General features: G+C 36.9%; 1 protein-coding gene across 1 annotated transcript in view; it reads left to right on the forward strand.

Moving 5' to 3' along the window:
- Positions 1-24,927, forward strand: part of BDP1 (B double prime 1, subunit of RNA polymerase III transcription initiation factor IIIB) — an 87,983-nt gene that overhangs the window by 48,929 nt on the left and 14,127 nt on the right. The window contains exons 23-36 of the mRNA XM_060146313.1: positions 24-34; positions 683-884; positions 1,142-1,332; positions 2,164-2,551; positions 6,964-7,086; positions 11,678-11,714; positions 12,198-12,290; positions 13,605-13,827; positions 14,179-14,330; positions 19,748-19,898; positions 20,107-20,287; positions 22,436-22,490; positions 22,871-23,057; positions 23,808-24,012. Coding sequence (XP_060002296.1) covers positions 24-34; positions 683-884; positions 1,142-1,332; positions 2,164-2,551; positions 6,964-7,086; positions 11,678-11,714; positions 12,198-12,290; positions 13,605-13,827; positions 14,179-14,330; positions 19,748-19,898; positions 20,107-20,287; positions 22,436-22,490; positions 22,871-23,057; positions 23,808-24,012 — 2,199 coding nt within the window. The remainder of the gene's footprint in view (positions 1-23; positions 35-682; positions 885-1,141; positions 1,333-2,163; positions 2,552-6,963; positions 7,087-11,677; positions 11,715-12,197; positions 12,291-13,604; positions 13,828-14,178; positions 14,331-19,747; positions 19,899-20,106; positions 20,288-22,435; positions 22,491-22,870; positions 23,058-23,807; positions 24,013-24,927) is intronic.

A 24,927-nucleotide genomic window follows, 5' to 3' on the forward strand; every position in this document is an offset into this window, starting at 1 on the left:
GCCAGTTATTAAATATTTTCCAGGAAACCTTAAGGCAGCTGTTTGTGTTGCCTTGGGAGCTATGGCTACTGTATTGAATGTTAAAACCTGTCTTTCTCTGATTTGGCAGATACAAACCTTGTCTTTCTCTGATTTGGCAGATATATTGAGATCCTTATGACATTGTTGTCAATAAACACTTTTCTATGAAGTGACAGGCATGTGGTAGGAGAACAGACTCTAGCTTTCAAGCCTGCTCTTGAACAAGAAGGACCAGGGTTGTTGTGACCATTGTATATTTATTCATGCTTCAGAGCCCAGTTGAAGCATTTGTTTAAAGTGTCATTATGAAGTCCATCTTCAACTACTGACATTTTTGTTTTGTATCTAGTTATTTCTCTGAAAATTACTTAAAGTAGCATACAACGACACACCAGAATCAATGAATGAAAGTAAAAAAAAGATTACATATTATTGTGAAAGTATTCCCCAGGCTATATAGAAAACGGAAGTTACAAAAGCTTCTATGTTCTTTCTGTCATATCAGCATGTGTGGTTTCATTTTATATGTTTAGTTTTATAACCTATTTATATATAGTCCTTCGCACATAGAATTGGTTTGTGCCCAAAAATTGTTTAACAGCAGATACATCAACAGGAATTATGATTTTCATTCTTCAACATGATTTGTATTTCATTCTAGACATGAACATAAAACGTATGTTTCTAGTCCACCACAAATGATAAGAAGCCAATTCCAAAAGGCTAAGCCAAATTTGGGAAGAGCACAAGGTAAGAAAGAGGAATCAGGCATAGGAACAGACAGAGCAGATCAGAGTAAGGCAAGGAAGCCAGAAGATAATTTGCTGCAGCATGGAGATTCTGACACCCAGCTTCTTCCAAAAGTAAGTTTGAAAAAAATAATTTAGTAGTGGGCTCAATTTTATCAATATCATGAAGGAGAACATTAAAAAAATAGTTTTGCCTTTTGTACTGTAACTATTTTCATGAAAATTGATTGACTTTCCAATATTATGAAAGTTTAGAAACCAGTCACTTGTGTATATGTGTGTACGTTTAGCGTTTTAGGCCAAACTACCAAACCAAATTACCATACAGATTGTTTCCATGGTCATATTAATTGTTTCTTCTCAAATTTAAGGGAAAAGCTGAGTTTCTTACATCTCTGGAGATTTCAGCAAGAAAAGGTTCTGTAGGTTCCAAGGAGATTGGTTTGGCAAAAAAAGATGCTCAATCAGAAGTTGGACCATCAGGAAGTGTTGGAGAGAAAACTGTAGGCAATAATTCTGTGTGTTCAGTTGTCGAAGAGCAGTATGTTAGTAAACCAGCAAGGTAAAGTTTTATTTAACAAGTACTTTCAGAATAGTAAATACAAGTAACTTATTCTTAATGGATGTCCTACTCTAACTTATTGATAGAGTAAAAAGATGGTTTGTTAACGGAAGTATTGGTTGTTTTTTATTGGCAGGTCTGTTTCTTTCCCACTTTTGATTTTTATTTACTAAAATTTCCTTTTTTTATGATCTTCTCAGAAAGATTTTTCTTTCCTACATTTAAAATTTCTGGGTGTTGAGTATATTAGACATGAGCAGAAGCCTGACGAAAGAGTAGTACATATTACCTAAATAACTAGGGTGCTGATTCAAATTGGAGTCACAAACACAAGTGAAGGGTACCTTTCTTCCACAGTTTTCAAGGAAAGTGGAAGGGACCCTAAGTTCTAAAAAATGTTGTTCTGTTGGATTTCCTCATTCTCCTTTTTTCTTTTGACCTAATCTGTTCACCCAATAGGATAAACCGTATCACTTTTTGGTCTCATATTCTGTATTTATTGGTCCAGTGTTCTTGATCCCATTTTCTTCTAACAATTTCCAGTGTTGTATTTCATCACCACTTAAATAGCAAGGGGGAAAAATGGCTCAGAATTTAAAACGTACTGTGAAAAATTTGTAGGTAGATAACTAATATTTAACTTAGAGTGAGAAACTAAATCCTAACAGTAAATTCCGTTCATTCTTGTCGTAGCATTAGTGTTTGATAGAATGGGTGGCAGGCATTTTATATTAATGGCTTGAATTGAGATTTCACTTTATAAGTTGGGTTTTCATTAAAATTATCCTTATGCATGTAATGACTATGTTGCTATTTTGATTAAACCTCCAGCTCTCCACAACTGCTAAAAGAATCAAATTATTCTAAAATTGCTGTGGATCGAAGAACAGCTCTCTCTTCTGCCTCTGAATGTAAGATAGATCGTAGTGAAAGGAGAATGCGTCGAAAGATTAAACCAAACGTCCCCAAAGGGCGTGGATCAAAACGAATTCGGAGTAAGACCTCTAAAAAGGAACCTAGAGCTTCTAAGCCTGTGCTGGTGACTCTTCGAGCTTCCCAGGAAGAAGACGAAGATGATGCGGAAGACTTTGAGTCTGACTATGAAGAAGAAAGCTATCATCTTGCTCCAGAAGAAGTAAACAAAGCTCCAGTGTTTGTACCTGTTGGTCTCAGATCTCCTGAACCGGTTTCTGCTCAGATTGAAGAAACCATGGAAGAGGTAGTTTGAATTTTGAATCCTTGGAACTTTATCTTACTTGTTTTTTGCTTTCAATGGATCATTATCTCTTCTCTTAGTGATTATTAGGATTTGAAGATTATTAGAGTAATTTGTTTGGGGCCTGCTGCATAGCCTAGGAAATCAGTAGAAATAGGCTTGTGTGATCTCCTGTGTTTACTCAGCCCCTGCAACCCAGGCCCAGCACAAGGTAATCAGTATAACAATACTGAGAGAAATCTAATTTCACTTGTATCTGGGGGCCACTTAATTTCCTTTCTGGTTAATTTTTTAAAAAAACAAAAAACTTGGCAGATGTTTTCTATTAACTCTTTGTGGTAAGCTCAAGTTAAGCTCTGGTTGGTAGAGAAGGTAGAAGGGACATATTTCTTTCTCTTTCTCTCTGTCTCTTTTTTTAAAATAAATTTATTTATTTTGTTTACTTTATTTTTGGCTGCGTTGGGTCTTCATTGCAGTGCATGAGCTTCTCATTGCGGTGGCTTCTCTTGTGGAGCACGGGCTCTAGGTGCGCGGGCTCTAGAGCGCAGGCTCAGTAGTTGTTGCGCACAGGCCCAGTTGCTCCTTGGCATGTGGGATCTTCCCGGATCAGGTCTTGAACCTGCGTCCCCTGCATTGGCAGGTGGATTCTTAACCACTGAGCCACCAGGGAAGCCCTCTCTCTTTTTTTTTTTTCCTCTCTCTTTTTTTAATTGTGGTAAATTACAGGTAACACAAAATTTACCGTCTTAGCCGTTTTAGAGCCTACAGTTCAGTGGCATTAAGTGCGTCCATCCACAGAACTTTTTTTCATCTTGAAAAACTACAACTCTGTACCTATTAAACAATAATTCTGATTATTCCCTCCTCTCTAGCCTGTGGCAACCACTTACTCTAGGTCCCTCATGTAAGTGGAATCCTACAGCGTTTGTCCTTTTTGTGACTGGCTTATTTCACTTAGCATAATGCTTTCAAGGTTCATCTACACTGTAGCATATGTCAGGATGTCTCTTTTTTTTTTTTTTCCTGGCTGCATTGGGTCTTCTTTTGGCTGCACACGGGCTTTCTCTAGTTGCGGTGAGCAGGGGCTACTCTTGTGGCAGTGTGCGGGCTTCTCATTGCGGTGGCTTCTCTTGTGGAGCACGGGCTCTAGGCACGCAGGCTTCAATAGTTGCAGCACGTGTGCTCAGTTGTGGTGCGTGGGCTCTAGGTTGCGTGGGCTTCAGTAGTTGTAGTGCACGGGCTCAGTAGTTGTGGCTCGTGGGCTGTAGAGCGCAGGCTCAGTAATTGTGGTGCACAGGCTTAGTTGCTCTGAGGCATGTGGAATCTTCCCAGACCAGGGATTGAACCTGTGTCCCCTGCATTGGCAGGCAGATTCTTAACCACTGTGCCACCAGGGAAGTCCAGGATGTCCTTTTTAAGGGCTAAATAATATTCCATTCAGTATATACAGTACCACATTTTGTTTATTCTTCTGTCAGTGGACAGTTGGGTTGCTTCCAACTTTTGGCTATTATGAAGAACACTGCTATGTACATGGGTATACAAATATCTCTTCTAATCCCTGCTGTCAATTCTGCAAGTGGAAATGCTGGATAATACAGTAAATTGTAAATCAATGTTTAATTTTTTGAGCAACCCCCATACTGTTTTCCATAGCAGCTGCCTTATTCTACCATCTTATCAATAGTGTACGAGGGTTCTAATGTCTCCACATCCTTACCAACACTTGTTTTTTCTGTTTTTTTTTTTTTTTTTGATAGTAGTCATCCTAATGGGTTTGAGGTAGAGGAACATATTACTTCAACTTACTTTTTTTTTGCGGTACGTGGGCCTCTCACTGTTGTGGCCTCTCCCGTTGCGGAGCACAGGCTCCGGACGCACAGGCTCAGCGGCCATGGCTCACAGGCCCAGCCTCTCTGCGGCATGTGGGATCTTCCCGGACCGGGGCACGAACCCGTGTCCCCTGCATCGGTAGGCGGACTCTCAACCACTGCGCCACCAGGGAAGCCTGTCAACTTACTTTATTATGAAAGCTCCTTACTCTTTTGCCTCTTGGTCTAACTTTGTAACTTCAAAGTTTTCTGTTCTGCCTCAATTTTCAGTAACTTATTTTGGTTATAGAGCATCATATCTGAATCAGTTTTGTATTCATGGTAGATTCAAAAGCCATTTGAATTACAAATAGAATTCCAAACTCACCTTTTTTTATTCATTGTTAATAATACCATGCTAAATGTTATAAAGTTAGTTGGAATGGTTGAAGCTAAATAAAAATGATGTGAAGTGGTTTCTTGTAATTAAAGTTCAAAGTAAAGATAATGAATTTAAATTTTGGTTGAAACCAAGAAAAGGTAAAAGGAAAGTTAATTTTGTGCAAGGACGGCTGGTTACCACTGCATGAAAATTCATTTAGCTATATGTTTTGTATTTTACAATTTCTTTGGGTGAAAGGCAAATTCCTCGTGAAAACTAATACTAGAAATTAACTTCTGAAAATCAGGTTCTAGGATATATCCCTGAATTAATACAGAATGCCTTCCTTTTTTAAAAAATTTATTTTATTTATTTAGGCTGTGTTGGGTCTTCGTTGCTGTGCGCAGGATTTCTCTAGTTGCGGAGAGCGGGAGCTACTCTTTGTTGCGGTGTGCGGGCTTCTCATTGCAGTGGCTTCTCTTGCTGTGGAGCACGGGCTCTAGGCACACGGGCTTCAGTAGCTGTGGCACGTGGCCTCAGTAGTTGTGGCACATGGACCCTAGAGCACAGGCTCAGTAGTTGTGGCACATGGGCTTAGTGGCTCTGCGGCATATGGGATCTTCCCGGACCAGGGCTTGAACCCGTGTCCCCTGCATTGGCAAGCGGATTCTTAGCCACTACGCCACCAGGGAAGCCCCACAGAATGCCTTCTTAAATAGCATTGATTATAATAATTGAGCAAGGAAAGCTTAAATTGTATTCTTAATGGCCAGTTTACTAAGGCAGGGAAATTTGTTTATATGTTAGAATATGTCCCCTTTAAAACGCGTTGAAATGCAATGGCATATTATTAAATCATAAAGGGATCTAAAATATTGATATATACTTCAACATGAACCTTGAAAACATTATGCTAAGTGAAAGAAACCAGTTAACAAAAAAATCGCATATTGTATGATTCCATTAATATGAAATGTCCAAAATAGGAAAATCTGTAGAGACAGAAAGTAGATCAATGGTTGCTTAGGGATTTGGAGATGAGGAGTTAAAGGAGTAGGTATAGGGTTTCTTTTTTGAAGTGATGAAAATGTTCTAAAAGTAACTATGTTGATGGTTGCACGTATCTGTGCTTCCATCACCAAAAAACATTGAATTATACAATTTAAATGGGTGAATTGTATGGAATGTAAATTATATCTAGATAAAGCTGTTAAAAACATAAAGCTTTGAAACTGTGTAGTGCTTACAGAACCAACTTTCAGTTACCTAGAATATTCCCATTATCCCCCCAATCCCAGCTTTTCAGAAAATATTTTGTCTTTTCAAATCACTCGAACTTTTAAAATTCATCCCAGGCCTATAGGATATTAGCAAAGATTTTTCTCTGATTGCATCTGAGCAGACAGACACAGAACACGTTACTATAATAAACGTCTCAAAGGAAGATTTTCAAACTTGACTGCTCAGTTCCTACTGAATCACAGTCTTTTATACTCATCTCTCTGTTAATAAGGGAATAGAAGCCAGACTCCCTTGTTTATAGTCTAGGAGATAAATGTTAGTGTTTTTAACCCCCAGACTGTAGGGATCTTTGAAATAAGCCTGCTAAATGAAGAGTAAATGTGAGTGGACTCGTTATTTTACATGGCCATTCATCGCTATGAAGAATCATACAGGTTTTGGGGTTGTGGGAGAGAGTAATTGCCTTGGTGGGTCATGTGTACGATAAATCTTTTTAAGTGCTTTCAACTCATCTCTATGATAGCACTTGGAGCAGTGTATGGTTGGTTACATGTCTGTGTTTCTTAGATCGTGAGTTCCTTGCAGGCAGGGACTGACTTGTCTTATTGAGCTTTGTATTCTTGTACCTGTAGCCCTCTAATTTTTAGGAAGCGTTTCATAAATGTTGACAGACTGATGAGAGAAACTGGGGGAAATTTGGGACAAACTGGGGATAATGGAAAATGCAATGCTAGGTACTAAGTAGATTAGCTCTGGAAGTTTTGCTTATTGTTTGTAAGAATCACAGACGCCTCAAAAACATTAAATGTTTCACTTTTGCCAAGTTGATGTCAATCAGTTTAAGAATTACTATATTTCGGTTTTTTAAATCATGTATAAATGTGAATTCTTTCTTCAGTTTAATATTTTATTTTATGATTCATTTTGTTTTTCTGTGATGGTATGCCAAAATGAAATAATGAAACTTTTCATTTTGACAGCTTGAAATACCCATGAATATTCCAGATGTAGGATGCATAGCTGTTGTTGAACATCAGCTCTCATCAAACATAGATTTGACTACTGAGGAAATGAAACAAGAAGAAAATCTGAATGCATTATCAGTTGTAAGCATCCATTTTAATATGTTTTGTCTTTAATTCTTTGTTTACTTTTAAAAGACTAAGTTTATTTTGAAAGCTTTAGGTTTACAGATGGTTCTTAACTAGTATGATAGAAATTATTCTATTATTTCTAGGAGCTGTAAGTATGAATGGTAGAAACTAGTGAATAATTCGTAGATTTTTATATTTGACTTGAAAAGCATAGATTCCTGTGTGTGGGCGTAGCTCAATATCTTCATAGACTTATGTTAAAATTCTGATGCATTAAATATATACTAGATGTAAATTATTTAAAACATATTTAGTTGCCTTTTGCTTGGCACTCTTCCTTATTTAGTTGGTATTTATCTTGTTTTTATAAATGAAGAGTTACAACTTTTTCAAAAACAGTTTTATTAAGATACAGTTCATACACTATACAGTTAATTCATTTAAAGTATATGATTCAATGGCTTTTAGTGTATTTACAGCTATATGCACAATTTTAGAACATTTCCATCACCTCAGAAAGAAGTCTTATGCCCAGTGGCAGTTGTTCCCCTTTTTGCTTCCAGCCTTCCCCAGGCCTAGGCAACCAATGATCTACTTTTTGTCTCTATAGATTTCTCTATTCTGGAGATATACACACAGTATGGTCCTTTGTGCCTGGTTTCTTTCACTTAGTCTAGTGTTTTCAAGGTTCATTCATGTTGTAGCATGTATCAGTACTTCATTCCTCTTTGTGGTCAAATCATATTCCATATGAATATACTACATTTCCTTTATTCATTCATCTGTTCATGGACATATAGGTTGTTTCCATCTTTTGGCCATTATAAGTAATGCTGCTATAAACATTTGTGTACAAGTTTCTGTATGGACATGTGTTTTCATTTCTCTTGGGTACATTTCTAGGAGTATAATTGCTGTGTCATATGGTAACTTTGTTTAATCCTTTGAGGAACTAGCAAACTGCTTTCCAAAGCTGCTGCACCGTTTTATATTTCCACCAGCAGCATATGAGGGTTCCAATTTCTTCACATCCTGACAATATTTATTTGATTTTTTGGATCTAACCATCCTAGTAGGTGTGAAATGGTACCTCATTATGGTTTTGATTTGCATTCCCTATTGATTAATGATGTTGAGCATCTTTTCACGTGCTTTTATTGGCCATTTTTATGTCTTCTTTGGAGAAACGTCTATTTTGAGTCTTTGCCCATTTAAAAATTTTTTTGGTCTATTTGTCTTTTTTTTATTGAGTTGTAAGAATTTTTTTATATTCTGGATACAAGCTCCTAATCGTATATGTGATTTTCAGATATTTTCTCACATTCTGTGGGTTGTCTTTTCATTTTCTTGATGGTTTCCTTTAGAGCAGGGGTCCCCAACCCCTGGGCCGTGGACTGGTACAGGTCCGCGGACTGGTACAGGTCTGCGGCCTGTTAGGAACCGGGCCGCACAGCAGGAGGTGAGCGAGTGAAGCTTCACCTGCCGCTCCCCATCGCTCCCCATCACTTTCATTACCACCTGAACCATCCGCCCTCCTCCCCCATCCATGGAAAAATTGTCTTCCACGAAACCGGTCCCTGATGCCATGAAGGTTGCGGACCACTGCTTTAGAGTACTTGGACTTCATTTATCTATTTTTTTCTTTTGTTGCTCATGCTTTTGTTGTCATATCTAAGAATCCTTTCCCAAAGCCAAGGTCCTGAAGATTTACTCCTGTTTTACATTTAAGTCTTTAATCCATTTTGAGTTAATTTTTTTTTTTTTTGGCCACGCCACACAGCTTGCGGGATCTTAGTTCTCCGACCAGGGATTGAACCCGGGCCCCCAGCAGTGGAAGCACCAAGCGCCAACTGTTGGACTGCCAGGGAATTCTCCCCATTTTGAGTTAATTATTTATATGGTGTGAGATTAGAGTCCCACTTCATTCTTTTGCATATGACTATCTAGTTGTTGCACCATTTCTTTTAAAAAACTGTTCTTTCCCTATTGAATTGTCTTTTATTTTTGTCAAAACTTCGTTGGCTGCAGATATGTGGACTCTCAATTCTATTCCATTGATTTATTTGTCTGTCTTTATGCTGGTGAGGCTCTATTGATTTGTTGCTTTGTAATAAGTTTTGGAATTTATAAGTGTAAGTCATCCTATTTCATTCTGTTTTTAGGATTGTTTTGGCTATCATAGGTCCCTTGCAATTCCATATGAATTTTGAAATCAACTTGTCAGTTTCTACAAAGACATCAGCTGAGATTCTGGTTGGGATTGCATTGAATCTGTAGATCAGTTGGGGGAGCAGGTGTTGCCCTCTTAACAATGTTTGAGTCTTTCAGTCAATGAACATGGGATATTTTCCCATTTACTTAGCTTTTCTTTGATTTCTTTCAACAGTGTTTTGTAGTTTTCAGAGTATGAGCTTTGCATTTCCTTAACTTCATTTTCAAGTATATTGTTGTTTTTGATGCTATTGTGAATGGAATTGTTTCCTTAATTTCATTTTTGGTTTGTTTATTGCAAGTTTATAGGAATACATTTGATTTTTGTATATTGGTCTTGTGTCCTGCAACTTTGCTGGACTCATTTATTAGTTCTAATAGTTTAGTGGATTCCTTAGGATTTTCTACATATAAGATCATGGCCTATGTGAATAGAGATAGTTTTACTTCTGTCTTTCTGTATTACTTTTGTAGGGCTGCTGTAACAAAGTACCACGAACTGGGTGGCTTAAAACCACAGAAATTTATTCTGTCATAGTTCTAGAGGCTAGAATTCCAAAATCAAGATGCCCCTGGTGATGGGTGCTTCTGGTGGCTCTGAGGTAGAAATCATCTTGGGCCTTTCTCTTACCTTCTGGCACTTGCTGGCATTCCTTGTCATTCGTTGGCTTGTGGCAACACAAGGTCAACCTTTGCCTCCATTGCCACATGGTGTTGTCCCTGTATGTGTGTCTGTGTTTCTTTTCTTATAAGGACACCAGTCTTATTGGAGTAAGGCTAACTCTAATCCACTATAACCTCATCTTCACTTGATGACACCTAGGAAGACCCTATTTCCAAATAAGGTCACCTTCACAGTACTGGGGGTTAAGACTTCAACATATCTTTCTGAAAGACATAATTCAGTTTATAACACATTCCAGTCTGGATGTCTTTTATTTCTTTTCTTGCCTAATTACCCTGTCTAGAACTCCAGTACAATGTTGAATAAAAGTAGGGGAAAGCATCCAGTCTTTCATCATTAAGTTTGATGTTAGATGTGGTTTTTTTCATAGATGCCCTTTTTCAAATTGAAAAAGTTCCATTCTGTTCCTAGTTTGTGTGAGTGTTTAAACATGAAAGAGTGTTGGAATTTGTCATATGCTTTTTCTGCATCTCTTGAGATGATCATGTAATTGTCTTTTATTGTATTGATATGATGTATTACATTGATTGAATTTTGGATGTTAAACCAAAAGTTGCATTCCTGGGATAAATTCTACTTAGTCATGTCATATCATTTTTTTTTTGGATATTTATTTATTTTCTTTATTTTTTTGGCTGTGTCAGGTCTTCGTTGTGGCACATGGGCTCCAAGGTGCGTGGGCTCCATAGTTTGTGGCACGGGGACTCTCTTGTTGAGGCACGTGAGCCCAGTAGTTGTGGCATGCGGTCTTAGTTGCCCCGCGAAATGTGGGATCTTAGTTCCCCGGCCAGGGATCGAACCCCTGTCCCCTGCATTGGAAGGTGGATTCTTTACCACTGGACCACCAGGGAAGTCCCCATGGCATATAATTTTTATATGTTGTTGGATTCAGTTTGCTAGTATTTTATTGAGGATTCTTTTGTCCATATTCATAATAGATACAGGCCTATTATCTTTGATGAATCTGACACCAGGTTCTTGTGGTATTAGGAGCTGAAAGCCCTCCAAATGGGGCCTTCAGGGAGAAGGGACCCTGTTTTCCTTGGCCGCAGCAGTCTGAGGTGGAGTCTACCTCACTGAGCTGGAAGGAGGGAGAGAGCAGTCTTAGCTCAAATACCACAGACTTTCACCTTTGTTACTGAATTTTCAACAATTTTATCGAATATATGTGCATCTTACGCCCTTAGGACCATTTCCAGAGGCTTTAAATGGTGGTTCTTTAATAAATTTTACCAGTTTCATTGGGGAGAGGGTCAGCAGAGCTCCTCATGCTGTCATGCTGGACATAGATCCTATAACTTCTTAATTTATTAAAATTCATTTAATTTTTAAGCCACCTAGTAGTGTAAAAAATTTGTGATATTGTTCAGACCTTGGTTTCCATTGAGTCAAAACTAGCAGCAGATGTGACTAAAGTTGAAGGATTATGAAATTGAAGAAGTAAGAAAGGCAGATGCTTGTTGCATATGATTAGAATTAAAATTTGCATATAATACAAGCAAAAGGTAAAAGAAGGAGCAAGAGATGAAAATATTTGGCTTTTAAATGATTTCTGTTCTTGTTTATGAAATTTTATGAATAATTATAAATTTCCACTCCACTGTAACCAAAAGCATAGAAAGACCTGTAAAATGTAGTGCTTTGAGATATGGAACATGTGTTTGGGAAAATACCTAAGCTATTACTTTTCTTTTCCTCTTTTAGGAAATGACCACAGGTGAACATTCCCAAGCTGAAACAGGTAACTGTTAATAAGGAAACAGCTAAAAATACTTGGTTAACACCAACGAACAGAGTGATTTAATAGTGGTGGTAATTAGTAAATGAGTCAGTTTGCTGGAGAATTGAATGAAAAGATCCAGCAGTTCGAATATATTATCTCTAGGAGAAATTTGGGTTCTTGGAATGCTACTTTAGAGAGTGATTAAATGTTTGATAAAGAAGTATTTATTTTCTCTGATTTGCACAGATGTCTTTCCTTTGAAGGTATTAAGTTATTTAACGAGAAGGAGGCATTTTCAGTGAGTAAAAGTCAGCAGTTGATGCTCTATTTATAGTATATAAGCTGAATGAAACACTACCCTAGTAAGGGATTAGTGGTATGGAGGGTTTTGAAACTTGTTACTAGAGGATAAACACCTAAATTAAAATTCTTTTCTAAGCAACCAAACATAAATTTCCCAATTCATTTTTCTATTTTAAAGTTGATCTGGTTTTTCACAAGGTACCAGCGATGGAAGCACTGAAGCTGCCATAACTTTACTTACAATGGGAGGTCTGGTGTTGCAGTCAGAGATCAGTACAGAACAGAGTGATGGTAAGAATAAAAGATAAGTCCTACCAAAAAAAGAAACCTTTAAAATCCAACTTTTAAGAAATATACCCATATTTGAATATTAAGTGAATATCTGCCTTTTACATTTGAAGTTGGCATCACTGTGTTATTTTTCCGGAAAAGGTAATATGTATGCATTGATCCATCCTACTTACTACTTACTTAGCCCTCTAATGGCCTCCATTTCCATATAGTGCACTGGGTTTATTAAGGATAATTTGTATTTGTAGAATAGTTAATCTAGTGAATCCGCTACCTTTATCATCATAAACATCATTGGCTAACTGAACTCCTTGACCACTGATCTCTTCACACATGTTTCTTTAGTGAAGGAGCCACTGCTTTAGATAGTCTTCACAATTACATGACAGTCAAATACAGTATGAAGGGGCAAGATTAATTATTGAGATAATTTAGTTTAGACTATTCTGTTAGTTTGGACTGAGCCAAAAAATATGTCAACCCAGACTCTTAGTATTTTATTTTCGGCTATGGCCTTTACTATCAAAGTACCTTCTACTTTACATTAAATGGATAATCATGTTACTTATAATCCTGTTAATCATTTTAACTGCTGATGAGTGACCTGCCATTTGTTTTAAGTGTCAGATTTCTTGGCCCATAACTATATATTTATCAGGAAAGTCTCTGATTTGTGTTCCCTATAGGGCTCCTTTTTCAATGGCAGAGTATCGCATTGTAGCCTGTCACAAATATCTAGAATGTAAAATACAGGTTTTAAAAAATTATAAATGAAGATAATCCTATCTGGAAATTCATCTGAGGTTATATAGTTACTGAAAATAACAAAAAGATTTATTTTTAATTATAATAACAGAAAAGTTTCAGTCTATAAGAATTATTAAACTTAGCACATGTCAAATCTCTGGCGTGAAATATGAGGTCATAAATTTAAACTTGGAGCCAAAAAGAGCAGACTTTAAAAATAACATAGATAGTTTCTCAAATGTGTTTTACCCATTTTATCATTCTGCTAGTCCTCTCCTAATGAACTGAATAAATCTTTAACACATTGTTTACTCAAAAAAAAAAAAAAAAATTAGGGAATTCCCTGGCGGTCCAGTGGTTAAGACTCCCCACTTCCACTGAAGAGGGCACGGGTTCAATCCCTGGTTGGGGAACTAAAATCCTGCATGCCACGTGGTGCGGCCAGAAAAAAAAAAAATAATAAAATAAAAATAACGTAGAATTTTACCGTTGCTGCATGTTGAAGGATTTATTTGGACATCTGTTTGTATTTGGTCAATTTTAATTTTCTGTTTTTTTCTGCAATAGGAGTATGTGTACTTCCTGATGTTCATTCAAGCGATAAAAGCCATATTCCTTTTTGCCCAGATAATACAAATCTCAAAATTGTTCATGAATGTCAGGAACCTTCTTCACCTATCCGTAGTGCATCTCCATCAGTAGAAGAAAACAAGATTATATTGGATGAACAAAGTACTAAAGAAGAAATTGGTTTAATGGAAGAAGTAAAGGAAAACTCTATATCATCCAGGTTTATTTTGCTTTATTAAACTATTATTTTTTTGAGTTTTACAAAATAAATTAGTGTTCAATTAATAAATACATAAACCAACCATCAATTTGGCCAATAGCTTTGAGTAACAAATAAATGTAAGGTGGGCAGTGCTGATTTTTCACCCTTTAAAGTAAGGTTTAGCAGATTTTGATTTTAGTTTAATGGTTTGCATATTAAAATTACCACAATGGGTGTTTTAAGCATTATTGAAACAGTTTTATGTAAATATAGTCCCAGTTTTACAGACATGGTCCAGATTCTTACACAGAATCCTGAGAGAATTCTTACACAGTTGATTAATTTCTCTTTCTTCCCATCTCTTTCTAGGACAGCTTCAGAAGTGACCAATAATTTGAGAATGAGAAGTAGATTTGCCAAGCCTAAGCCAAATCTTAAGAAAATTTTAGGGACCAGCAGGTTTGGTGCTCATCGGGAAGTTCCCAGTTTGTTTGTAACTAAAGAAGTGGAAATTCAAAGAGGTAAACTTTATTGTTCCCCTGAAAGTTACAAAATTACTTTGACCCAAGAAATTTCATTAGCATTTCAAATGGAATATTCAGTTGTTACAATTATTTTAACTATTAAAAAATTAAAACATACAGAAAGTAGAATGAGCTATAAAATAAATACCCATAAACCCGCCAACTAGTTTCACTAATTATTACCCTTTCACTATATTTACTTGATCAAACTTTCTCTTCATATATATTTTTTTCTGTATGTGTTTATACATGAATACTCAAGCAAACATCTCTTAGGCATACATTGCATGTGGCAAAAAATAAGACAGTACCCAAAAGTCAAAAATTTAAAAACCTCCCTCTTCCTTGGTTCCCAGCCCCTAATCCCATTTCCAGTATCAGTTTTTATTGTAGACTTCTAAGAATGTTTTATACACATATGCATCTAAATAAGGGTGTGTGTATATACACACAAGCACCCATATATATACATACACACATACATATATATGTATACACATGTATATTCCTTTCAGCAAGAACAAAAATATATGTATACTATATCATATATACTATTCAGCACTTCTTAAAAATAACAATTTTATTGAGATAATTCACATACCATAGAATTCACCCATTTAAAGTGTACAAATCAGGATTTCCCTGGTGGTCTGGTGGTTAGGACTCCGCGCTTCCACTGCAGGGGCACGGGTTCGATCCCTGGTCAGGGAACTAAGATCCCATAAACTGTACTGAGTGGCCAAAAAAAAAGGGAAAAAAAAGTGTACAATTCAATGGTTAGTATATTCAACTTTTGAGTATTATAAATAATGCTGCTAAGAACAGTCATTATAAGTTTTTGTTTGGACATATATTTTTATTTCTCTTGAGTTTATACCTACAAGTAGAATTGTTGGGTCATGTGGTAATTCTGTGTTTAACCTTTTGAGGAACTGCCAAACTGTTACAAAAGTGGCTGCACCATTTTATATTTTCACCAACAATTGGTGAGGGTTTCAGTTTCTCTGCATCCTCCCAGACACTTGTTATTATTTGTCTCTTTGAGTATAGCTATCCTAGTGGGTGTGAAGTGCTATCTCATTGTGTGTGTGTGTGTGTGTGTGTGTGTGTTTTAATTGGGGTATAATTGCTTTACAATGTTGTGTTAGTTTTTGTTGTACAACGAAGTGAATCAGCTATATGTATACATATATCCCCTTCCTCTTGGACCTCCCTCCCACCCACCCACCCCCATCCCACCCATCTAGGTCACCACAGAGCACCGAGCTGAGCTCCCTGCACTATATAGCAGGTTCCCACTAGCTATCTGTTTTACACATGGTAGTGTATATATGTCAGTCCCAATCTCCCAATTCATCCTACCCCCCTTACCCCCCCGTCCATGTCCACATGTCCGTCCATTCTCTACATCTGTGTCTCCATTCCTGCCCTGCAAATAGGTTCATCAGTACCATTTTTCTAGATTCCATGTATATGCATTAAAATATACAATATTTTTCTCTTTCTGACTTACTTCACTCTGTATGACAGATTCTGGGTCCACCCACATCTCTACAAATGACCCAATTTCGTTCCTTTTTATGGCTGAGTAATATTCCACTATATATATGTACCACATCTTCTTTATCCATGCATCTGTTCATGGGCATATGTTACTTCCATGTCCTGTCTATTGTAAATAGTGCTGCAATGAACATTGGGGTGCATGTGTCTTTTTGGATTATGGTTTTCTCAGGGTATATGTCCAGTAGTGGGATTGTTGGGTTGTACTGTAGTTCTATTTTTAGTTTTTTAGGGAACCTCCATACTGTTCTTCATAGTGGCTGTATCAATTTACATTCCCACCAACAGAGCAAGAGAGTTCCCTTTTCTCCACACCCTCTCCAGCATTTACTGTTTGTAGATTTTTTGATAATGGCCATTCTGACCGGTGTGAGGTGATACCCCATTGTAGTTTTGATCTGCATTTCTCTAATAATTAGTGATGTTGAGCATCTTTTTATGTGCCTCTTGGCCATTGTATGTCTTCTTTGGAGAAATGCCTATTTAGGTCTTCCGCCCATTTTTTGTTTGGGTTGTTTGTTTTTTTTGATACTGAGCTTTATGAGCTGTTAGTATATTTTGGAGATTAATCCCTTGTCAGTTGCTTCGTTTGCAAATATTTTCTCCCTTTCAGAGGGTTGTCTTTCTGTCTCGTTTATGGTTTCCTTTGCTGTGCAAAAGCCTTTAAGTTTAATTAGGTCCCATTTGTTTATTTTTGTTTTTATAGTCATTACTCTAGGAGGTGGGTCAAAAAAGATCTTGCTGTGATTTATGTCAAAGAGTGTTCTTCCTGTGTTTTCCTCTAAGAGTTTTATAGTGTCTGGTTTTACATTTAGGACTTTAATCCATTTTGGGTTTATTTTTGTGTATTGTGTTAGGGAGTATTCTAATTTCATTCTTTTACATGTAGCTGTCCAGTTTTCCCAGCACCACTTATTGAAGAGACTGTCTTTTCTCCATTGTATAGTCTCTCCTACTTTGTCATAGATTAGGTAACCATAGGTGTGTTGGTTCATCTCTGGGCTTTCTATCCTGTACCATTGACCTATATTTCTGTTTTTGTGCCAGTACCATACTGTCTTGATTATTGTAGCTTTGTAGTATAGTCGGAAGTCAGGGAGCCTGTTTCTTCCAGCTCCGTTTTTCTTTTTCAAGATTGCTTTGGCTATTCGGGGTCTTTTGTGTTACCATATAAATTGTAAAATGTTTTGTTCTAATTCTCTGAAAAATGCCATTGGTAATTTGCTAGGGATTGCATTGAATCTGTAGATTGCTTCGGGTAGTATAGTTATTTTGACAATATTTATTCTTCCAATCCAAGAACATGGTATATCTCTCTGTTTGTGTCATTTTTGATTTCTTTCATCAGTGTCTTAATAGTTTTCTGAGTACAGGTCTTTACCTCCTTAGGTAGGCTTATTCCTAGGTATTTTATTCTTTTCGTTGCAGTGGTAAATGGGAGTGTTTCCTTAATTTCTCTTTCTGATCTTTTGTTGTTAGTGTATAGGAATGCAAGAGATTTCTGTGCATTAATTTTGTATCCTGCAGCTTTACCACATTCATTGATTAGCTCTAGTAGTTTTCTGGTGGCATCTTTAGGATGCTCTATGTATAGTATCATGTCATCTGCAAACAGTGACAGTTTTACTTCTTCTTTTCCAATTTGGATTCCTTCTCTTTCTTTTTCTTCTCTGATTGCCATGGCTAGGACTTCCAAAACTATGTTGAATAGTAGTGGTGAGAGTGGACATCCTTGTCTTGGTCCTGATCTTAGAGGAAATGCTTTCAGTTTTTCATTGAGAATGATGTTTGCTGTGGGTTTGTCATATATGGCCTTTATTATGTTGAGGTAGGTTCCCTCTATGCCCACTTTCTGGAGAGTTTTTATCATAAATGGGTGTTGAATTTTGTCAAAAGCTTTTTCTGCATCTATTGAGATGATCAAATGGTTTTTCTTCTTCAATTTGTTAATATGGTGTATCACATTGATTTATTTGCATATATTGAAGAATCCTTGCATCCCTGGGATAAATCCCACCTGATCATGGTGGATGATCCTTTTAATGTGTTGTTGGATTCTGTCTGCTAGTATTTTGTTGAGGATTTTTGCGTCTATGTTCATCAGTGATACTGGCCTGTAATTTTCTTTTTTTGTAGTATCTTTGTCTGGTTTTGGTATCAGGGTGATGGTGGCTTTGTAGAATGAGCTTGGGAGTGTTCCTTCCTCTGCAATTTTTTGGAAGAGTTTGAGAAGGATGGGTGTTAGCTCTTCTCCAAATGTTTGATAGAATTCACCTGTGAAGCCATGTGGTCCTGGACTTTTGTTTGTTGGAAGATTTTTAATTGAAGTTTCAATTTCATTACTTGTGATTGGTCTATTTATATTTTCTGTTTCTTCCTGGTTCAGTCTTGGAAGGTTGTACCTTTCTAAGAATTTGTCCATTTCTTCCAAGTTGTCCATTTTATTGGCATATAGTTGTTTGTAGTAGTCTCTTATGATCCTTTGTATTTCTGCCGTGTCTCATTGTGGTTTTGATTTGCATTTCCCTGTTCACTAATGATTTTGAGTATCTTTTTATGTGCTTATTTGCATATCTTCTTTAGAGAAATGACTCTCAAGATCTATGCTCGTTTTATTTTATTTTTTAAGATTTTTTTTTTTGATGTGGATCATTTTTAAAGTCTTTATTGAGGGCTTTCCTGGTAGCGCAGTGGTTGAGAGTCCGCCTGCCGATGCAGGGGACGCGGGTTCGTGCCCCGGTACGGGAGGATCCCGCATGCCACGGAGCGGCTGGGCCCGTGAGCCATGGCCACTGAGCCTGCGTGTCCAGAGCCTGTGCGCCACAACAGGAGAGGCCACAACAGTGAGAGGCCTGCGTACCGCAAAAAAAAAAGTCTTTATTGAATTTGTTACAGTATTGCTTCTGTTTTGGTTTTTTTTTTTTTTTTGGCTGTGAGGCATGTGGGATCTTAGCTCCCCGACCAGGGATCAAACCCACACTCCCTGTGTTAGAAGGCAGAGTCTTAACCACTGAACCACAAGGGAAGTCCCTATGCTCATTTTAGAACTGAGTTATTTGTCTTTTTATTATTGAGTTCTTTATATGTTAGTGCTGTTTTTAAAGATTACTATATTGAAAAAAAATCTTTCCATATGATTGCATAGTGCTCTTCATTTTTTCAATAGCCTCACTATATTTTCCATGTCCCCTCCCTGCCAAGGTCCCAAGGGTACTAGTGGGAGCAGGAAAAGCAGTGTAAGTGGTAGGCTGCCTAGATTATATTCAACCCCATATGTAGAAGATCTGGATGGTTAGCATCGTCTTTTCCCTGTTTTGGGGTTCTTGATCTCTGGGATTTTCTTTTAGCCAACAATTCCTGTGGTTCAATTAGTTAATTCATTACTCTGGCTTGATCGGTACCCGGAAGGTCTCTCAGTGTGCAGACCCCAGTTACCTCTTTTATACAGACGTCATTTTCTTCCGCTTTTTGACATTATTCATTACAGAACAGCTCCCTCCCCAACACTTCCCCCAAGGTGGAACCAGCCAGGCCTCATGTGTACCCACCTCTAAACCTCTTCTGTATATGGGTTTCTGATTATACTGCTATTACAGTGAAGCAGAGATACAATAGCTGTGGCTGCCAGGAGTGAAATATGTGCAGTGCAGACTCGTTAATTATCTCATTTATGTTAAAAAGTGTAATTGACCCAGACCACCTTTTTGCCATGTGAATAAGCTTGCTTTTTGGATTAAGGGAAGTTTGGAAGAGCCACTGTGTAGTGATCTTTGAAAACAGAATATGTTTCTAATATGGAGATTTTGACTTTACTATTTTGGGCTATATTTTAAATGTATTTTTTATTTAAGAAACTGAGAAAAATGCTTCTAAAGGGAGAGAATTAGAAGATAAAAACCTTGAATCAGTTACAACAGCAGAGAGTAAGGAGCAGAGCAAATTGGCATCTGTACACGGTATTGAAGAAACCAGTATTTCACAAGAAGCACGCCTAACTGGAAGGTAAAAGAGGAAAGATATTCTGGGATTTGATTTATATTCTTTGTCAACTATAGGCATAAGCAGTAGCTGTAAGAATTTGTTCGGTTGCATTAAATCTATCTTAAAAGTTTGAAAACCATTAAATTAGATGAACTTTGACATACCTAGCTCTAAACATAGTTCTGTGGTTGTCTCCTTGATTTCAGATGCATACTAATCTGTCTTTCAGAGATGAAGATGAAGAAGGGAGGTCTGCAGAGGTTCAGCTGTCTTCAGTTGCTCCTGTTGTTTCGTCTGAGTCAAGGCCCCACACACTTGGTTTGGGTGTGGGTCTTGGTGAGAGTTCTGTCGAAGAGCCCCTGGGAAAGGACTCTAACGGAGACAGTGTGCTTATACTTCATGTGCCAGAGGTAAAAGAATGTAAAATATAACGGGGTGGCCAGCTGTTTATTCCTTATTTAAAACGTTGTTCTAATTTACACACAATAAACTTTATCCTTTTTAGTGTTCAGTTCTACAGATTTTCATAAACATTTATAATCGTATAACCAATACATGAACAATTCCATCACTCCCCAACTTTTCCAGGGTCCTTTTTAGTTACTCCTTCTCTCCACCCCCCACCCCTGACAACCGTTGATCTTTTTTCTTTCCCTATAATTTTGCCTTTGCAAGAATGTATTGAATATGTTTTTATTCTCTGGAACATAGAGATAAAATAACCAATACCTAGCTTTGCTGTAAAAGCTTTGAAAAAGGAAGTGTTTTGTACAGAGAGAACTCTTGCTTCTTAGCCCCTGGATCTGAGAAGTTCATTCTCAGAGCAAGTGTTTATTGAGATGTTGCGTGTGCAATACTATGTGAGATACTTGGAACACAACCTTGTGAGGAACAGGTGAGTAAATGAATGGTTAAACTCAGTCTGATAGGTGTTATGAAAGAGAGTTGTGTGAGACTCAGTTGGAGTGGCCCTCAACCCACACCAGCGAAACTAATCTGGAGGGGGCAGTGGGCGGAGCCCAGGCATTAGCTTTTTTTTTTTTTTTTTTTAAAGTTCCCCAGCTTATTCTAATGTGCATCCAGCACTGAGCAAATCCTTGATCTGGAAGAACAAGTATGAATTAGCCAGTTACCGGGAGAGGAACATGTACAAAGAACAAGTGTGAAACAGTATGACATGCTCAGGGACTGTATAAGTAGCTATGAGTGGAATATAAATGAAGAAAGTGCTTAGAGATGAAGTTAGGTAGCCTGGGGACAGATCATAAAATGAATTTTTATGGCTTGCTAAGGAGTTTGGGTTACATCCAAAGTTATGGGATTTTCCCCTACCACCCAACTTTTTAATTTTTACTTTTTATTTTGAAATAATTTCAAATTTAGAGAAAAGTTGCAAGAATCTTACATAGAAATCTGTTAACATTTTGCCTCATTTGCGTGCATACCTAGCTCTAAACATTATTTTCTCTCTGTGTTGCTCTCCATCTTGGTAGGTACTTTAAAACAACTAAACCATCTGAAAGTAAGTTGTAGACATGAGTCTTCACCCACAAATACTCCAGCTTGTATCTAAGACCAAGGACGTTCTCTTACAGAAAAATGACAATACTATTACCACACTCAGTATTACCATACTACCTAGCATTGATTTAATAATAATGTGTAATATACAGTTGCAATCAAACCTCTTACAGTGCATTTAGCTGTCATTTCTTCTTACTTTTTTAATCTTGAGTAGTCCTCTTGCCCTTTTTCCTCTTTTCTGTACTTGACATTTTAGAAGAGTCCAAGTTAGTCTATAATCTGGATTTCTTTTACTGCTTCCTCCTTATTAGATTCAGGTTAAATGTTTTTTTGCAAGAGTACTACAAAGGTGATGTTTTGCTCTTCTTTTGCATCATATCAGGGGACACATAATGTTGGTTTGTCCCATTATTGGTGTTGCTGACTGATCACTTGGGTAGAATGGTACCTACCAGTTTTCTCCATTATAATTGCATCTTTTCCACTTAGTAAGTAATTTAGTATGCATTGATGATTCTTGCCTGAGTCAATTACTGACATTGTTGGTTGCAAAGTGAAAGTTTTAAGATCTTAAGTAGTAGAGAATTACAGTTGGAATTGCATTTTAGAGAAAACAATGTTTACAGTTTTGTGGAAAACAGATTGGAGGGAGCCATGCTGGGGGCAAGGAGACCAGTTTGCTTCCATATACATGTCACCTACTAATGGTACAGTGGCTGCTGTGATGGGGATAGAGAGAAGGTTGAAGTGTTTGGATCTCCCTTTTCTGTTACTTCAAAAATCATTTCATAGCCTACACATATTTAACAATTTAGTCATAATTCCCTTGTGTATATATATGTGTTTATTTAAAGGAATCAAAATTCTATTGGTACAACTAAAAGTTTCAAAACACTTGAAAAATTCTGTATATAGGTTAGATAAGTTGTTGACTTTTGAAACAATAACTGTTCACAGTATCACATTGTCAGGAAAACTTTTTAAAACTGAGATTTGGTCAACCTCACTCTTTCATTTTAATTTTTTTATGGCAGTGTAGTATTCCAGAAGTCCAACAAGAGAATATAAACAATCCTCAAGACCTAACAGGTATGATAATCTGCTTCAGTAGAGTCTTAGAACCTAATATTATGTTTTTTATTGCCCATTTGACTATGGAAAAACAAAGCAGTTTTTGTTGGTCTATGATGGCCTTAAATTTAAAAAAACAAAAAAACTTGAAGTATTTTGTATATAAGTTTTGTTATTCAGAATTATAAATCTTAAAAAAAAAGGAATTATAAATCTTCTCCATAGTGAATCATCTTATCCTTTACAAAATTTTTATTTATTTGTTTCTTGTGGGGTATAATTTAGTTTTTTATTCTTCGGGATAAGTTGTCATGAGACTTTTTAGAAGTGAAATAAATTAATGATTTTCTGTCATTTCATGGTTCAGCTTTTCATTACTAACTTTTAAACTTTGATAATGAATCTAGTTGCTAATGTACATCAAGAAGGTGAGGATGAACAAGCATTCATTTTAACTCTGGTGGAAATCCCAACCAATGCAGTAGAAGAATTTGCTGATACCACTATGCAGTTAATGCCAAACCCTTTACTGCCAGCCCCCATATTGGTCAAATCAGTGAATACAGAAGAAAGGGGGGACATGAGGTAATGAATCAACTAAACTGTTTTTGCTACGGGGAAGGGGTGCTTTATGAATTGAATAGTATTGATTGAACAAGCCATTCACCAACATTATTTGTAATTGTCATGGAGATCTTATTTAGTAATTATGTGGTAAATTAGAGAAGAAATTACTGATTTTATATCTGATAAAGATGCCATTTAAATGTATAATATAATACTTTTGTATGAAACTTTTGGTATTTTAAGTATTTTGAAAGCTAAAAAAATTTAGCAATCTGAATCATAAAATAGCATCTGTTAAAGGTTACTTTGTATACATTTATATATTTTTTAAATTCTGAAATAAATATACATTCACAGAAAGTTGCAAAAATAGTACAAAGGATACATTTTAAAATATTTTTGATATTTATTTTAATTCTTTGCTGTAGAATTCTTAAGTTGTATTTTAATAGTCATTGGTTAAGATGCTTTATTGTCTATCAAGTAACATTAGAAATTGAAGCCTTTTATATTAGGAAGAGACATTTTAGACTAAAATTTAGCTTTACTGACAAAGAAAACATTATTTTTATGCCTCAGATTTAATTCAATATTATGGAACTTAAGTTGTGAGTTTGTAAGTATGAATGGAGCTCAAAACTAACATTTTTGTGGCCATGGCCATGTATATATTAGTTACTTTGAAGTTTTTTGGCAGTTTTCATTGGAATAGCTCAGGCTTTAACCTCATAAAATAACTAATTTAATGTGTGTGTATTTTCTATGCAGTATCAGTTTTCCAGTAACTTCAGCTGGTCAGGATGACATGTGTTTATCTAATTCTGGAAGAGATGATTCTGAAAAGCCTCCTGCTAATTTGGATCTTGTATCTAGGAAGAGATTTCATTGTAGGCTTGACGAAAGTGACCATGTTCCTCCTGCCAAAAAAAGTTCACTCACCTTAAGAGATGATTGTCAAAAATATACCTCTGAGGTAAGATGGAATCATTAAGCAAGTAAGACGGCCATATTGCAACGGATCTATTTTTCTTTTTCCTTTAGACTCTTTATATAAAGATAGCTCTAGGGGCTTCCCTGGTGGCGTAGTGGTTGAGAGTCCATCTGCCGATGCAGGGGGCACGGGTTCGTGCCCCGGTCCGGGAAGATCCCACATGCCGCGGAGCAGCTGGGCCCGTGAGCCATGGCCGCTGAGCCTGCGCGTCCAGAGCCTGTGCTCCACAACGGGAGAGGCCACAACAGTGAGAGGCCCGCGTACCGCAAAAAAAAAAAAAAGATAGCTCTAATACGTTTTACCATAAATGATCCAGATAAAACCAGTTTTGGATTTTTACTTTCAACCAGTTCTAGGTGAGAATTGATGGATATTAATCAGAAAACCCATTCCCAGCTCAGTGTCATTGGCTAAAAATTAAGCTGAAAGCATCATACAGATGTGGATCTTGGCTGTACCACTTAACAGCTGTGGGATCTTAGGCAAGATTCTTCACTTCTCTGAATGAGTTCCCTGCTGTGTAAAATGGTAATAGTGATATCATCACTACCATTATCATAATGCTTAAAGTTTCCCATTGCTCTTAGCAATAAAACCAGAACCTCTAAGGCACTGTTTTTGTTTGGCTGTTTTCTGTGTCTAATCTCATCTTGTGCTGGTCTCTGCCCCGCTAGCCATATTGACCATCTTTCAGTTTCTCAAATGCATCGTACTCCTCATGTCCCAGGCTTTTCTTTTGCTGTCTCTTCATTTATGAAACATTCCCTTGCAAAACACATACTTCTTTAGCTCATTCATCACTACCTCAGGGACGCCTGACAATACAGTGCAGATTCAGTTACCAGCCACTGTGTTGTAAGTTTCTTAAGCACCCTCTTGTTTTTGTTTCTGGTAATC

Source organism: Lagenorhynchus albirostris, chromosome 3 (genome assembly GCF_949774975.1).
Source record: "Lagenorhynchus albirostris chromosome 3, mLagAlb1.1, whole genome shotgun sequence".
Taxonomy (NCBI): Eukaryota; Metazoa; Chordata; class Mammalia; order Artiodactyla; family Delphinidae; genus Lagenorhynchus; species Lagenorhynchus albirostris.